Source organism: Echinococcus granulosus (genome assembly GCF_000524195.1).
Source record: "Echinococcus granulosus chromosome Unknown EG_S00033, whole genome shotgun sequence".
NCBI classification, from domain to species: Eukaryota; Metazoa; Platyhelminthes; class Cestoda; order Cyclophyllidea; family Taeniidae; genus Echinococcus; species Echinococcus granulosus.
Window position 1 is genome coordinate 439,566 of NW_020170413.1, and position 13,650 is coordinate 453,215.

The window sequence follows — 13,650 nt, forward strand, 5'->3', positions numbered from 1 at the left end:
ATAACAATGAAAAGGTCAACGAGCTCGTGCCCCATCGGGAATGGATGGTGGATTGCAATACCAACTGCTTCAGAGAATAATAAACTTGAATAAGTTTTTTTACACTTACTCAAGTTTTCATCTTTCTTTTGTAGAAAACTCCATAAAATTATAAGATTTATCTCATAAAATTGACATGCCGAAGATGAACATTTAAGGGTATTCATTATGATCGAAGTAATTAAGATAAACAGCAATGCTTTTAGAAGAAAAGAAAATCCGACTGTTTACAGGATGGGTTATTTTTGCATGAAGAAATTTAACAAATTTGAAAGGGAGGTACTTTAGTCCCCCATTAAAGGTGGGAATCGCGATGGAAATACAACCGAATATTCTTAAGTTAATGACAGTTTAGGGACACTACCAAAATGAAAGAAGTGTTGTAAAACAAATCAAAGCAAATTTCATTAATCGTGGGATTTTCAAAATCTTCCTCAAAATTTTACCGTTCCATCGGGTTATCTGTAGAAGCCGCAGGCGAGTGACGTGGTCAATGAACCTCGAATTTGAAACTTCAAACTGGGAGTGCCCGTAAGTCAATCGCTGTCATCAGAAACGCCAGAAAATGTTAAATGATGGATTTGACACGATTCGCGTCTTATAGTCTTTGATCAAAGAAGCCATAAACAGACAAGCCGTCAGTTCACACCGGCCTCATAACTGAGTGGATGCCACCAACTCCCAAGGCGGCGACGAACTCTGATTTCACCATTACCCTGGATAACCTGGAATCCATCTCCATACTGCTCAAATATAAGATGTCCGCTGCTGCTCACTCTTCTTGATTGAAGAGTTTGAAACCGAAGGTGGAAAGGGAGAAATGGTGAACCTACAGCATGTGCACACACGAAATCAAGCTGTTACATTTGAATGCTCAAAATTTACGCAGATATGGCGTAGAGCTACTATCTGCCACAAAATATGTAAATGCACCACAACGCAGTGATGCGATATTAATCGAGCCGAATATTTAAATGTGCAAAGATTTAGTCTTTGCAATCAGACCCTACGGCCACGCCTAGAGTCGCCCGACCTTTCTGGGGGTTACTAGACAATCCTCTTTCGTACTGCCATGACTTAATACAATAGTGCAGAGGACTCGGAGCCGCTGAATAACAATGTGGATTCCAAAAACAAAAATGTCTAGTCACACGATATACATAAATTTACTATCATACTTCAGCCAACCTTTCACAGTTTCAGTGTGATCCGACTCAAATTTTACGCGGCCTATCCGACTGCTTTGAAGCGGATTTTGAAATGCTCCTGCGTTGCTAGACAATGTCTTGTCAATATTAACACTTCAGAAATGCCCAATTTTGACTTAAAGGGCCCTCAAAAAGAGCATTTTGATTATGTCATGATAATCCACTCCTACGGAGACCATAGACTCAGAAAATGTACCTCCCGCCCTTTTTAAGAAAGCATTACTATTGTCAGATTTTAGGCAACACCTTCATTACCAGAGGCGCAAAGGAAGGGTGGGATTAATTTATTTAACTATGGAAAAATAATAGTACGTATCCACATGCTAGAAGCGCAACCCAAAGTCTGCTTTAAGCACCACCAATGTATTTACTACACACGATTTTGTGCAACCAAGCACACGTGTTAAATGTGTGTTCAAATCGGCATTCAATCCACACAGCGAAGTTGGTAGTCTCATCACGAAGTACAAACAATGCGAACAAAATCCGATTGTGTTTTCTAGCAGGAGGTAAAAAAAAGACAGTGGAGACATCACCTCGAACATATCAAAGAGGGAAGGATTAGTTCACGTTGACATATTTGATTCCAGCCGGGCTCATGAAACACGAAGGTGAGTCATTCGCATGTCAAGTTGGGAATTGGAGCAGACAACATCCGGGTAGATGACCCAAAAGCGTCGGGGGTGGATACTGGCTGAGTAGTAGCGTGGCTTTTGTGGCATGAGGTTCATGGCCTTTTCTAGACTAGTGGATGGCGTGAAACCATGAGGAATACCATCGGAAAGTCCTGGCGTAGGTCACGTAATCTAGTGTAGTATTAACCATTTGAATAAAAGGCTGGATAGGTGAAAGAAGTTCTGCCGCTTGATGCAAGGAAGGCAAAGTAAGAGGAGGACACATTGTGACGCTTCTTGTCAGCACAACGAAATTAGGATTAGACTAAACAGCTTGTGCTTAAGTAAGACGATTCGGAGGAATCAAGAAACTCATCACCTCTCAACTGATCTGTGAACTAACATTTAACCTTCTGTGAATTTTGATGAGAAAAATCCCAGGCAATCATTACTCAATAGGCTGTTGAAATGTCCTCCTATCACCGGTTAATCGTCTCTGGTGCCCTCAACCTCACTGAAACATTTACGACGCGAAGGAAACTCGAAGGATTGTACTGTATGACAGGCAATTTCAGAACGCTTCACCATAAATATTCACATCTTTTATCCATGCTTCCATTAGCCCCAATCAAATACCCCATTGAATGAAAACATGTGAAATACCCACACATTAGAGGATTATGTTTGTATATACCTGGTAGCATGTTGTAATCCACTTAGTTTGTTACTTTAAGGAGTAGTTTGAAATGTCAAATTGTGGAAAGTTTAAAACTTGACTCCTATTTACAAGTACATCGGCTCAGAAATTGCCACAAATTGTCAATGAGGAGCTTAGAGAGACAAGTGTGTCACTAACTCCCGCATGTGCTTGTCATGGTGCACATAAAGTTCACGTGAAATTAATGTCGCGCAGACAGCTCGAAATATTACCTATTGTGGTGTTGGTAAAACGGTTTGATGGCAGAGTTACACCCCGGGCTGAAATGGTAACGATGGGAGTGAGTCACCCTCGTGTCACGAGGGCGATGACCTAAAAACAGCTGTATAGGAGGGGATTGGAAAAAGCTGCAGTGGAAGAGAGAACAAACTACCAACACCAATGTACCATCTAATGGGAGGTTAGAAGGACAAAGAAGGTAGAAAGCTGAACGAGGAAAAACAAGTGTCCAAGACCGAAAAGAAAAGCTTGCTGTGAGGAGATGGGCAAAGTTGTGATTAAGTAGGTGAAATCAGGCCAAGACAATTGTTGTACCTTGTTAATCAAGTAGCGATATGGGAGCCTAGCCTACACTTATTCCTTGTAAAATGTGAAAAAAATAAAAGTCCTTTTCTTAAAAGATTAATCGTCTCCCGCCGTCAAAAACTTGTTAAGCTGACAAAACAGTTTCAATTTGATGGTGGTTAAACAGCATCGTGTACCTGAAGAGTTATTCGGTTTCCAGTTTTATGAGTAAGAAAGCATGCCTTTCTGTAGTCATTGCTCAATTAAGAAGGTAAAAGTGAAATTTTATAGCACATCTCAATATGCTCAAACACAGGCATCTAACTTGTTGACGAGGAGACGCTTGAAAAAAAAAAATGCTGAGAAGCGTAAATCTGAGCTGGAACTAGATTTAAAATGAAACTTTTGGGGCGATAGAAAGGGGGATAAGGAGAGAGTGGCTAAAGATCAGAAAGTTCACGCACCAATATTCGAGAGTTGAAATGACGGATTGATTGAGACCTCCTCGGCATCATCAATTAACTCCTTATCAATCTCAAAATCGGGTACATCCTTGCCCAAACTGCCTTCCAATCTTCGCAACTGACCGTAATACGATTCACCGATGTTTATCAGGGCACTGATCTACAAGATAATTAGAAAGAGGGTGAAATTCTATATTACAAGTTAAATATTCTTACCTGGAGACAGAGTTCTCCCTCCAGAAGAAGTGTTTCTTGCATTACAGCTTCCTGATCAGGCAAAATAGGACATTCAAACTGGCTGAAATCGGAGTGAAGCCATTGCTGATAGATGGCCTCCCTCAACTGGCCGAGTGTCATTTGGACATCTGATTGCTCGGACAGCCACTCGAGACAGGCTTCCAGCCATCCCTCGGGCACAATAACCGCCTTGGAGTCCAACCAATTACGCAGCGATTCAATCTCGTCTGGGCGCAATACGACCGACGACATTGGATACCAACTGAAAATGCAGATGTAATCTGCTGTTTAGATTTTTCAGGAAGAAATCGCTCAAGTACCCTTGACCGCAAGGAGCTTCGCTGCAACAGCTCGCACAATCATGGTGCAATTCTTGTTTTTGCCACAAATCAAGCCCATGACCTTGACTGCCATTAGTAAAGGTTTGTTAACATGTTTCAAGTGTGTTGCTACTTAGCTACTCAGGATCGCAACATGAACTGTCACTCAACTAACAAGTCGACAAAACTAACAAGACCAAAGGGGAAACGAAGCGAAAAGGTCAACACCCCGTGAAACTCCAAATCTAAAGAGAAAAGGTCAGTCTAGTCACGATTCAGGGCGACCAGTCCCTCCCAGTCACCTCACCTCAACTTACGGTTGGAATGCTACAAAACCCCTGCGCAAAAAACCAATGGCCGATCCCAAACAGATTGGCCCGGAATATTACAGGATAGTGGAGCCCATCAGCAATATGTAAGCCGCACTGCAATCAGCCAGGTAAAAACTTGTACGTTAGGTTAGGATGTCAATAACCGAAGATCACAGCAACGTTCCCAAGGGGTGGGACTCCTGTCAATTATTAGCACAAACATTCCCACAAATGAGGAAAACGAGGAAGCAACAAATAAGCACAAAATGGCTAGAAAAGTGACATTTATTTTATTGATTCTTTAATGTATAGGAATTAAGACGCGGATGCCACTGATACGTATATACATTTTACAGAATCAGTAAAAATGTAAACACAGAGAGCCCACATGAATATCTAGTCTCTCAAGTGCAAGAGTGATGTTGATGAAAGTACAGTAAGAGGATGAGAATCACACTATAGGTCGATCACTGTATTTAGCCGTAGACACTTTCATCGCTGTAGGCAATGTAGAGAAATTTGTCCGAGTCCCGGTACTCCTAGAACAGAAAAACTATGAATACTTGGAAAATACAAAAGCACAGTCACAAATGCCACATAATACGATAAATTACACCAATCCTAACGTAATAAGAATATTGATATTCACTAATTGATCAATGTCGAGCTAATGGTGTACAGAGTCAGAGAAAAGTAACTGCAGTTACTTGAGGAAATTAGGAAAGGACACAAACCTCGTACAGAGCGCCCATTGTAGCGCTTGTGGGTGGAATCGTGTTATCAACAAAGAAAAAGAGTGCCTGTTCCGGCTTTAGTTCTATCCGCTTGCGAATAAGATAGTAAAACTGACCAACAGTCAAATCGACGGGAACAAGATACTTGTTCCTATCAAGATTTGGAACATTTGCCCGAGGCGATTTCTCCACAATTACCTGGAAGTAAAAAAATACTTACTACAAAGATGTATTCGGGCATATCTTGTACAAATGTGGGTAATCCTCCGAGAGACCACCATCACACGTACTCAAGGGTGATGAAAACGCAGTAGAGCAAGAAGAGGAACTTACTGGAACGCAATTGGGATAACGCTTGCTAATTTTTTCCCCCTCCTGCAGCCGTTCCTCGAAGGTGCGCTCCTGTTTGTAGGCAAATTTCATTGTCAACCCAAAATGGCGTAGACTGTCAGCTGACCAATGACTAAAACATCAATTTATAGTATCCGGGGCATATTAAAACAAACACTTTTTTGTAAGATCCACTATTATTAGTAGAAATTGCCTTGAAACAAACCTGTTTATGGCTTAAGAAACGTAACGGCATTGCTTGTTTACAGGCGCTGTCGGTGATTTTAAAGTGATGTTTTAGTTTAGAATACCAAGTAGTGACTTCCACTTTTTGTGCAAACTTAGGATTTTCAAAGTTTTGCCCTAATAATTGTGCTCTTTAATCTAATCATTTTAGTTGAGCTACTCATAACTTACACCACTGCGCTTGTAGACGTATTACGGCCGGTTGTTTTCCAAATAATGTTCACAGTATCAACCATTATTTGCTTTTAAGACAATTAGTCTGTCAAATATATTTTTTATGCCTAATTTTAACACATTTAGCCCATTTTATGTCCAGGGGTCTCTATTGCTTAAATTTGCAGAAGTGTTTGCATCCGTCCGCGATCTCTAAATGCTAGAATTGTATTTCGACATAAACTTGCTCTTTGGCAAAAGATCTTTATATCAATGAAGGCGTGTCGTAGCACTGATTTATTAAACAGTTCCGGAGTAAAATTCTTAGAACATTCAATGCATCTATTGTTTCCAAATGCAGAAGCCAAGTTGGATGCAACCATGTATAAATATTTGCCAAATCATAGAGAAAACCTACATTTCATTTATACTTAACCTATTTTTGGAATTAACAAGGATACACCTCTTTCCTCCTACAGTTTATTTTATGCGCTAATTATCTTGACTTCGGTTTCTTCTGAGGTCGACAGTGCCTTAAAGAAGCTCCAAACTGTAAACAAGTGTAATTGTCACTTCCGAGGCTAATCAGATATTTGGTCCACCAAGTTTTAGTTTTTTATATGAATCTTTATCTTATAGCTACTTGTGCCATTGAGAGTGTCTTATGCATTATCACTGCACTGAGCGGAGCCCTGATGATAAACGTCGAAAGTAAGGTCACTCTTGCAAAATTTTGATCCGCTTTATCAAAATAGTTGGTAAACCTACACACGCGCACGTTGGTGGGCGCAAGGTGCTACAACTCCTTGCTCTGGTTGCAATCCTATAAATACACGATTTCTAGTACCGATCTACCATCCCTTTTGTAGCAGCGCATCAACGAGATCTGGTGCTCTTGAAAATTTTGAGTAACGATGACGATATCGTGTGGTGACAAGCTGCCGTCAGAAGTGGAAAAGCAGCCACTTGAAGTGCTTCCTGCAACCTTGAGCTGCTATTGGTTGCATCAGGCTCTTAGAAATGAACACTTCGAAAGGCGATTTATCAAGATGGAATGAACTAATCCCTCCTCACTTTACCGTTGCAAATAAAAAATTCGGGCTGAAAATTTGTCCGCCCCCAAAGTGCTTTTGCGAAACAGTGTGCCTACACGCCACCTACTTTAGTCCATCCCAATAAACCTATTTACTCGATCCCCTTCCTCTGAAGCAAAGCGTCTTTTCTAAACACGTCTCACTGTGTGTTTTATTTTATGAGGAAATATGGGCGTTTTAGTAGTCAGAAGAAGATAATAAGATGGGAATTCGTGTTCTCTCAAATGTCAGAAACTAGGGCATGCTATGATAAGTCGTAGTTCCTTGCCTTCTGGGCAGGAAAAGGTGGATTGCACAGGGACAGCACTTCAATGCCTTCAAAGCACATCGACGACGAGTAATGGTAATTCCGTTGTTGTTTAAGAAAGATTGCTGAACGTATTATCAATTCAGTACCAAAGAGGTTATTATTTCCTAGATACCCTGCATGTTGACCCGGGTTATTAAGTAGGATTTATCATCCAGTCATCTTCCAGTTCCTTTATACTTTTCTTAGCAGTTAATATTTCAACAGCACCGAAATCCTCTCCAAAGCCAATGGTAAGATAGGGCGGGGTGGCTGTGCGAGCGGCGGAAGGGCCCACATAGGCACACATCCTATTCCTGCTTTGAGACCTGTGATAGCTCTTCCGCTACATGGACTTTGACACAATTGGTACTTTTACAACCGCACAATGATTTCCCGAGCCGAGAAGACATTGGACTCCAATGTCGTCGATGCACCTCGTCCGCGTTAGTTTATTTTTACATTTGTATATCTTTTGAAAACTGCATTGTGAGAATTCACTCGCGTTACACTGGCCAGAGCTGGATGGCCCTCCATAACGAGTGCATGTCAGATGTCACCCGTTATTCGTAAGAACATGTAGCTAGGTGCAGACCTAAAGTTCGGTATCCATTCATCCATTCCACTTTTTTTTCTGCTTCAATGCTCCCCAACCGAGAATCTGCCATCCATTCAACTGCCAGGAACGCGTAGTACGTGCATCGTCACATATCATGACACCTTCATACCGAAATTGCTCCAATCGTTCAGATGTGATGGCATCTAAGGCCGTCGCTTCAAAAGTCTTCGTGAATTAGGCCGTCCAAGCAATTTGCCTCCAGAGTAGTTTGGTCTTCGCATCGAGGATAATTTCCGGGGTCTTTGGGCGGTTAGATTGGGATAGCTAACAGCTACCAACAATGGAGCATCTTGCGTCATCCACGAAGACGTATTACTGTTTACACCAAGTGTAGAAGAAAGTGTTAGGATTAGTAAATGGGGAGGATTGAAAGACTCAATAAAGTTGCTTAAAAGGGCCACTTTTGGCCTTGACTGAAAGTAGGTAGTTATCACCTTCCCCAGAAACTAGTCACGAATTATGAGCAACAGACGACCAAAAAAATGCGTTTCGCATTCAGCATTGCTTGCCACGACAATTTGCAACTCGGGGGAACTTGAGAAGCGCACGGGGACTGTTTACATGCATGCATTACAAGGCGTGTGTAGGGATGCTTCGGTCTGTCGATACTACTCAGTGTAGTCAGTAGTACCTTCCCCTTTTTGAACCGCCATACCACAGAATAATAGTTGAGCGAATCGAGTATTTTTTAAGGTTTCCCGTCCTACTTTCGAGCTTATCGGCAACTTTGAGGTGTAACATTTGGCGAGGGTGTGGTTTGGAGTAGCAAAGAATTTAGTGGATGCAATTCGGGTCGGTTTGCGTCGCGAAACAATGACTGACTTGACGGAAATTGTAGAGGGACTAGTGAAATACATGCGATTGTATGCACTCCCTACTATCCTCCCCTACTTCGAATTCCCATATCTTCAAATCCTGGTTGAGCCTGACTCCGGTGATTTCAACAATGCAGGAGCTTCTCATTTAAAAAAAAATTGTTGACTAGCATTTGGAGGTGATCAGCATGCGACAGCGGAACCCACCACCCAGAATTAGATGGATCGAACAATCCGGATCGGCTGTTGAAGGCCGAACCACATCAAGGAGTTCGTACTTTGGATCGAGGAAAAGTAGAGGTAGCTGGTGGTGAGAATAGTAATGGAAGAATCCAGAACTCTTGGAGTGACAACAAATTGCTCCACATCAACCGGGAAGCGAAAAGGCAGAAGGCAATCAAGCAGGTGCCATCCATATGCATTGAAAGATGTCAGTAAGCTTTAAAAATTGCCAGCAGCGCATTCATCACTTCCTTCACGTATGCTGTAAAAACGCACTGTGCATTTTAAATTTGCGGACTGAAATGGGACAAGAAATGACTTTGTACTGCAGTGTTTGCTAGGCGACCATCCATACCATTGGCTATGGCCAAACCACCCACTCAACACCCGGCCAACACCGCCACTTCGTGCCCAAATGACTAAGTCCGATTTGTAAGTGTAGATGAAACTGTTCACCATCGAGATCCACTCCACACAACTCGAGGATGTGCAAGAACCACTTCTTGGAAAACATTCAGGATTGATCAGTTAGAGGAAGGAAATTCCACAGGAGGGCGGTGCTACCTCACCCTCATTTCTCCCCGTGAAGACTGGTCTAGATAGTCCAACGCGAGAGAGACACTTGGAAAGTAAAAATAAAAAACGGAGCCGAGTAGATCTAAACCGTTTCCTTCTAGAAATGAAAATCTTCTCCATTCACAGCATATCCCTATCGCCTTGGGACGGTATTGGAGACTGTGACAGTAGCAACGTAAATTAAGAAATCATTTACCTTTTAGTAGGGAAGGTTGGAGGAACTCACCTAGTTAATTTATTCAACTGATAATTTTCTTCAAACCAAGTTTAAATAAGGGTTGAAAACTGCGGTAGTATCTACAATGGAAACACGACGTGAAATACAGTCGGGTAGAAAATACTACCGCCACTTTTAAGCATTTCATGTGGGAATCAATGCTCGCAGAGACATCGAATGAGTTCCCAGTTTCACTTTTATGAAACACTATCGCCTCCTATTGTCTTTCAAATTGAGTACCACCACTGACCACACGGCACGAGGCAGTGGAGATGCCAGCTTGAAGCGTCAAAAATACGGTTAAGTAAGGAACGCACTGAGCATCCTGGTTCAACGACTTGAGTGAGGAGGTCACTTTACTTCCGACAGGCAGTTTTAATAAAGGGAAAAAAAAGTGGAGATCTAGCCTGAAGCTATTGCAGGAACGTCAATCTAAGTCAACCTACTAGATTTCACCATAGCCCACACTGGTCAGAGGAGGATTAATGGAAAGCCTCATGTCACCCGATCAACAGGACAAAGCTGACGCATGCATGTGCCATGTATCCGAGTGTCAGGTCAACCGGCTTCCAGCCAGTCGTTGTCTGGGCCAGTAGCGACGCCTCGTCATTAAGCTGTTGCGATGCTCTATAAGAAATAAACTGCACCCTTTTCGAAAATAATCAAGCCATTCTTATTTTTTTGTTACAGACTTGTTATGTATGCACGCCAGCTTTCAGTAGGGTTTAAAGCCAGCTGGAAACAGGTAGACGGCAAAACCTAGCCCACGCGTCCTTCATGAACTCAAAGTGGGGCAGACTGGCACCCAGCGGCCCAAAGACGCCGTCGTGATCTTAACACACCTTATTGCTTTTTTCGCTTTTCTTACTAACTTACACAATCAGCGAAGTAAGAGTTACAGCGGTGAAGTAAGGTTGCTTTTGCACTGCCCGAATTTGGAGGGGGGGGGGGGGAAGAAAGGATCCAGAGAACAAACCAAACGGGTTCAACCTCACAAAAAACAGCCAACCGTGCGTCTGGAAAGTGACAATAACTGAAACACGCCATCACACCACAGGAGTATAAAAAGTTAAAACGTCTGCTTAACCTTATGAGTACAAGTAGCGACCACAACTGAGCCCGGGTGTGGTCACGTGGATGAACTTTTAATCTCATCACGTTCAGGTGACAGCTCACCACACACTTTTGAAAGACAACAAACAAACACAACAAAGTGGGAAGAAATCAAACAAAACACTCAACAAAATCAGTATGAATGTATATATGCCTGTTACTCCAGCAAGATAAAATCTATGGTACAGTGAGAAGGGGAGGAGGAGGAGGAGGAAATTAAAACGGGGTAGGAGTGAGTCGTTTCAGGGGGGAGATGTGTATATTTTCTGGATAATCTAAACCGGTTGAAGATCGCTTTCTCGAGGCATTCGAGGGAGCGACAAGGGGATTGGAGAGGTGTGTCGAGGCTGTGGGATGGTTCTGATCGAAATTTCTGTGGGCTTCACTACCCGGCACAACCGTCGTCAGGTTAGTTAGTCCTAGAATCAAAAGGAAGAGAATAGAATATAGTCAAAGAAGAAGTCTGCATTGGAAATGACTTGATACTAACCACTAGAAGTATGTACAACCGAAGGCGAGGAGATTGGAATCTGTTCTTCGGGAAAGATAAGTGGAAAAGGAGGTGGGAATATTGGTTCATGGGAGCCGAAGTCGTCAAAGGGGTCCTCTTCGTCGATGTCAATGTCGTCAGAATCGGAGTCATCCTCTCCTTCTCCCTCCTCCTCTTCATCACCAATATCAGCCGTTACGTTGTTAGAAGGTTGCCAGATGTCGGAGTTAAAATCCTTACCCACGCCTTCAAGCGTAGAAAGCATAGACGGATCACCGGATAGGGGAGAATATTCCTCTGAAGCCAAGTATATCTCCTCTTGAGAGGCGTGTGAAGCGAAAGGAAGCTGAGTAGGTGGCATTTGCGGTGGTGGTAGTGGTGTTGGATATTGCCAAAGAATTTGTCGTGCCTTGAATAACGTGAATGCAATTAACAGGCCTCGTTTCAACTCCAGTCCAGTTCGTGACCGCTTTCCCTTATCCAACTTGCGAAGAGAGGAGAGAAGCACCTGTTCGGCTGTCTCTCGGCTCTCCAACATCTGAAATGGAGGGGGCGCGGCGGCTTGAAAGTATTCAGAAGGCGGAATAGCCTGCGGTGATGTCAACATAAGACCTGCGTATTTGCGTATGCGTTCACGGGAGGTATTGACGAGACTGCGCAGAACCGAGTGTAAGCTGCGTTCATTCGCGTGTAGGTCTGCACCAATCACCCACCTAGAAGGTGCTCAGCCGCCTGCTGATTGGTGCGTGCGTAGATGCGCACGTGTACGCGAGGGTGGACGTGCGCACGGGCTTATGCGTCATCGCGGGCAACGCGTGCATGCGCGGGGTTTAAGCTGCCGCGCTTTCTCGCTCTCGCTCTGGCACACGTGGTGGCGGGCGTTGGAGGCACACACTGGGGCAAGCAAATTTCGGGGATACTTTTGCGTACTGGGACGGCGCATTTTTCGTATTGGTATTACAGAACTACTTAGTGACTCCATTGACGTGTTTATTTTTAAAACGTGTAATCTTTTGTTCGAAAAAAAAACGTTGTGGTAGATGGCAGGGGTTATCTGACCCCTTTTCAATCAGTATAATTTTTAACTGGCCTCCTCCATGTTTGTGGCTCCTTTTGCATGATTTAATTTCATCTGTAAGAATTCGCAAAGAGATGCGGAATTCTTAATAAAGTTTTCCAATCTAGAAAATTGTGATTGTAGTGCTTTGATTGCCTTCGTTTTGGTCTCGCAGACACTTACAGCTGCGCCCTTTGTACTTTCACTGGACGACGGCCTCCGAGACATGCCAGAAGCCTCCTCAGACCTTCCGTATATTGCCAGTACATTTTCCACCCTATTATTGTGACCTCTCTCGCCCCTAGGAAGGACTCGGGGGCCTACGTTGGTGGCAGTAGGAAGCGGACCGGATCCTAAATAGCAGCCGCCCCAAAGGATAAATCTCAACGTGATGGAAGATGGGGGCAAATGCAACAGATGGGGGAATTTGTGACGATCCCCAATAAAAGGGTTGAAAATGACCTCCACCTTCGGCAACTGCCCCAGTCCCGGTTTCTGGAAGAAGGCGATTAACAATTGAAGCGACACTAGCCGTGAATCCTCTGCAAAAGTGCGTTACGGAGTTGCCTACCTCACCTGAATGAAGATGACAAGGAGGTAAACACGCGATACCTCCTCCACCTCTCCACTGTCTTGGATAGAAACCGACAGGTTTGTGGCTGGGCAGCAGACTGAAGTGAGAACAACGTGGCAAGGCAGTACAGACGCGAAGATGCCACTTTTACTTTTTAAAAATAACCTTTTTTAAACCAAATTAGTAATCCACTGTAAATAGAGTTATCAAATTTTGGTTTTGTTTTCTTCTACCTCTTAACAAAAGAGAAATCCAAGAAAAGTTAAAAGTACAGAGATAGAAAAGTCCTTTCTCAAAAATAGCTTCAATTGTCTTTTCTTTTTTAATCCACTGATATTTAACGCGATTAGTAGATTAAAAATTCAGCAGTCTAGAAAAAAGTGGTTGAAGTATTCTGCTAAAATGACAATGAATTGAGAGGGCCAGTGTTCCACTGACAAGGCCGTTTAATGTCACCACTAAAGAGATACTTTATAAGGAATTAAATGACTGGGAAAATAAAAGGAGGCTGGCGGAGAATTGGAGACGGATGGGGTTATTTGTAAGCAAAATATTATTTAATTAAATCCAACCCAGTTGGATCCACAAAGAATGGCCCATTTGAAAGGACCGCGAGGAGGTTTCGCATTTCACCGTACAGTTGTAGCGCCTTCACCACTTTCACAGAATGCAGCAGAACGGCACCGTGGCATGATGATGTCGTATCCAT

At 43.1% G+C, this 13,650-nt stretch overlaps 3 protein-coding genes across 3 annotated transcripts in view; all 3 read right to left on the minus strand. All coding sequences in view use genetic code 11, as the record gives it.

The window, feature by feature from the left end:
- The window catches only part of EGR_04934 (RecQ-mediated genome instability protein), a gene marked incomplete at both ends in the record, with an annotated part of 7,907 nt that extends 3,871 nt beyond the window's left edge, over window positions 1–4,036 (minus strand). The window contains 2 exons of the mRNA XM_024494183.1: window positions 3,548–3,707; window positions 3,764–4,036. Coding sequence (XP_024351420.1) covers window positions 3,548–3,707; window positions 3,764–4,036 — 433 coding nt within the window. The remainder of the gene's footprint in view (window positions 1–3,547; window positions 3,708–3,763) is intronic.
- Window positions 4,037–4,891: 855 nt separating this feature from the next.
- On the minus strand, window positions 4,892–5,961 carry EGR_04935 (Gamma-aminobutyric acid receptor-associated protein-like protein; the record flags this gene model as incomplete). Its single annotated transcript, XM_024494184.1, has 4 exons — window positions 4,892–4,954; window positions 5,150–5,347; window positions 5,483–5,612; window positions 5,897–5,961. 4 exons carry the CDS (start codon window positions 5,959–5,961, stop codon window positions 4,892–4,894), a joined length of 456 nt encoding a protein of 151 aa, XP_024351421.1.
- A 5,075-nt stretch (window positions 5,962–11,036) lies between these two features.
- EGR_04936 (hypothetical protein) lies at window positions 11,037–13,650 on the minus strand (the record flags this gene model as incomplete). The annotated part of the gene is made up of 5 exons (XM_024494185.1): window positions 11,037–11,239; window positions 11,311–11,899; window positions 12,551–12,862; window positions 12,944–13,038; window positions 13,575–13,650. 5 exons carry the CDS (start codon window positions 13,648–13,650, stop codon window positions 11,037–11,039), a joined length of 1,275 nt encoding a protein of 424 aa, XP_024351422.1.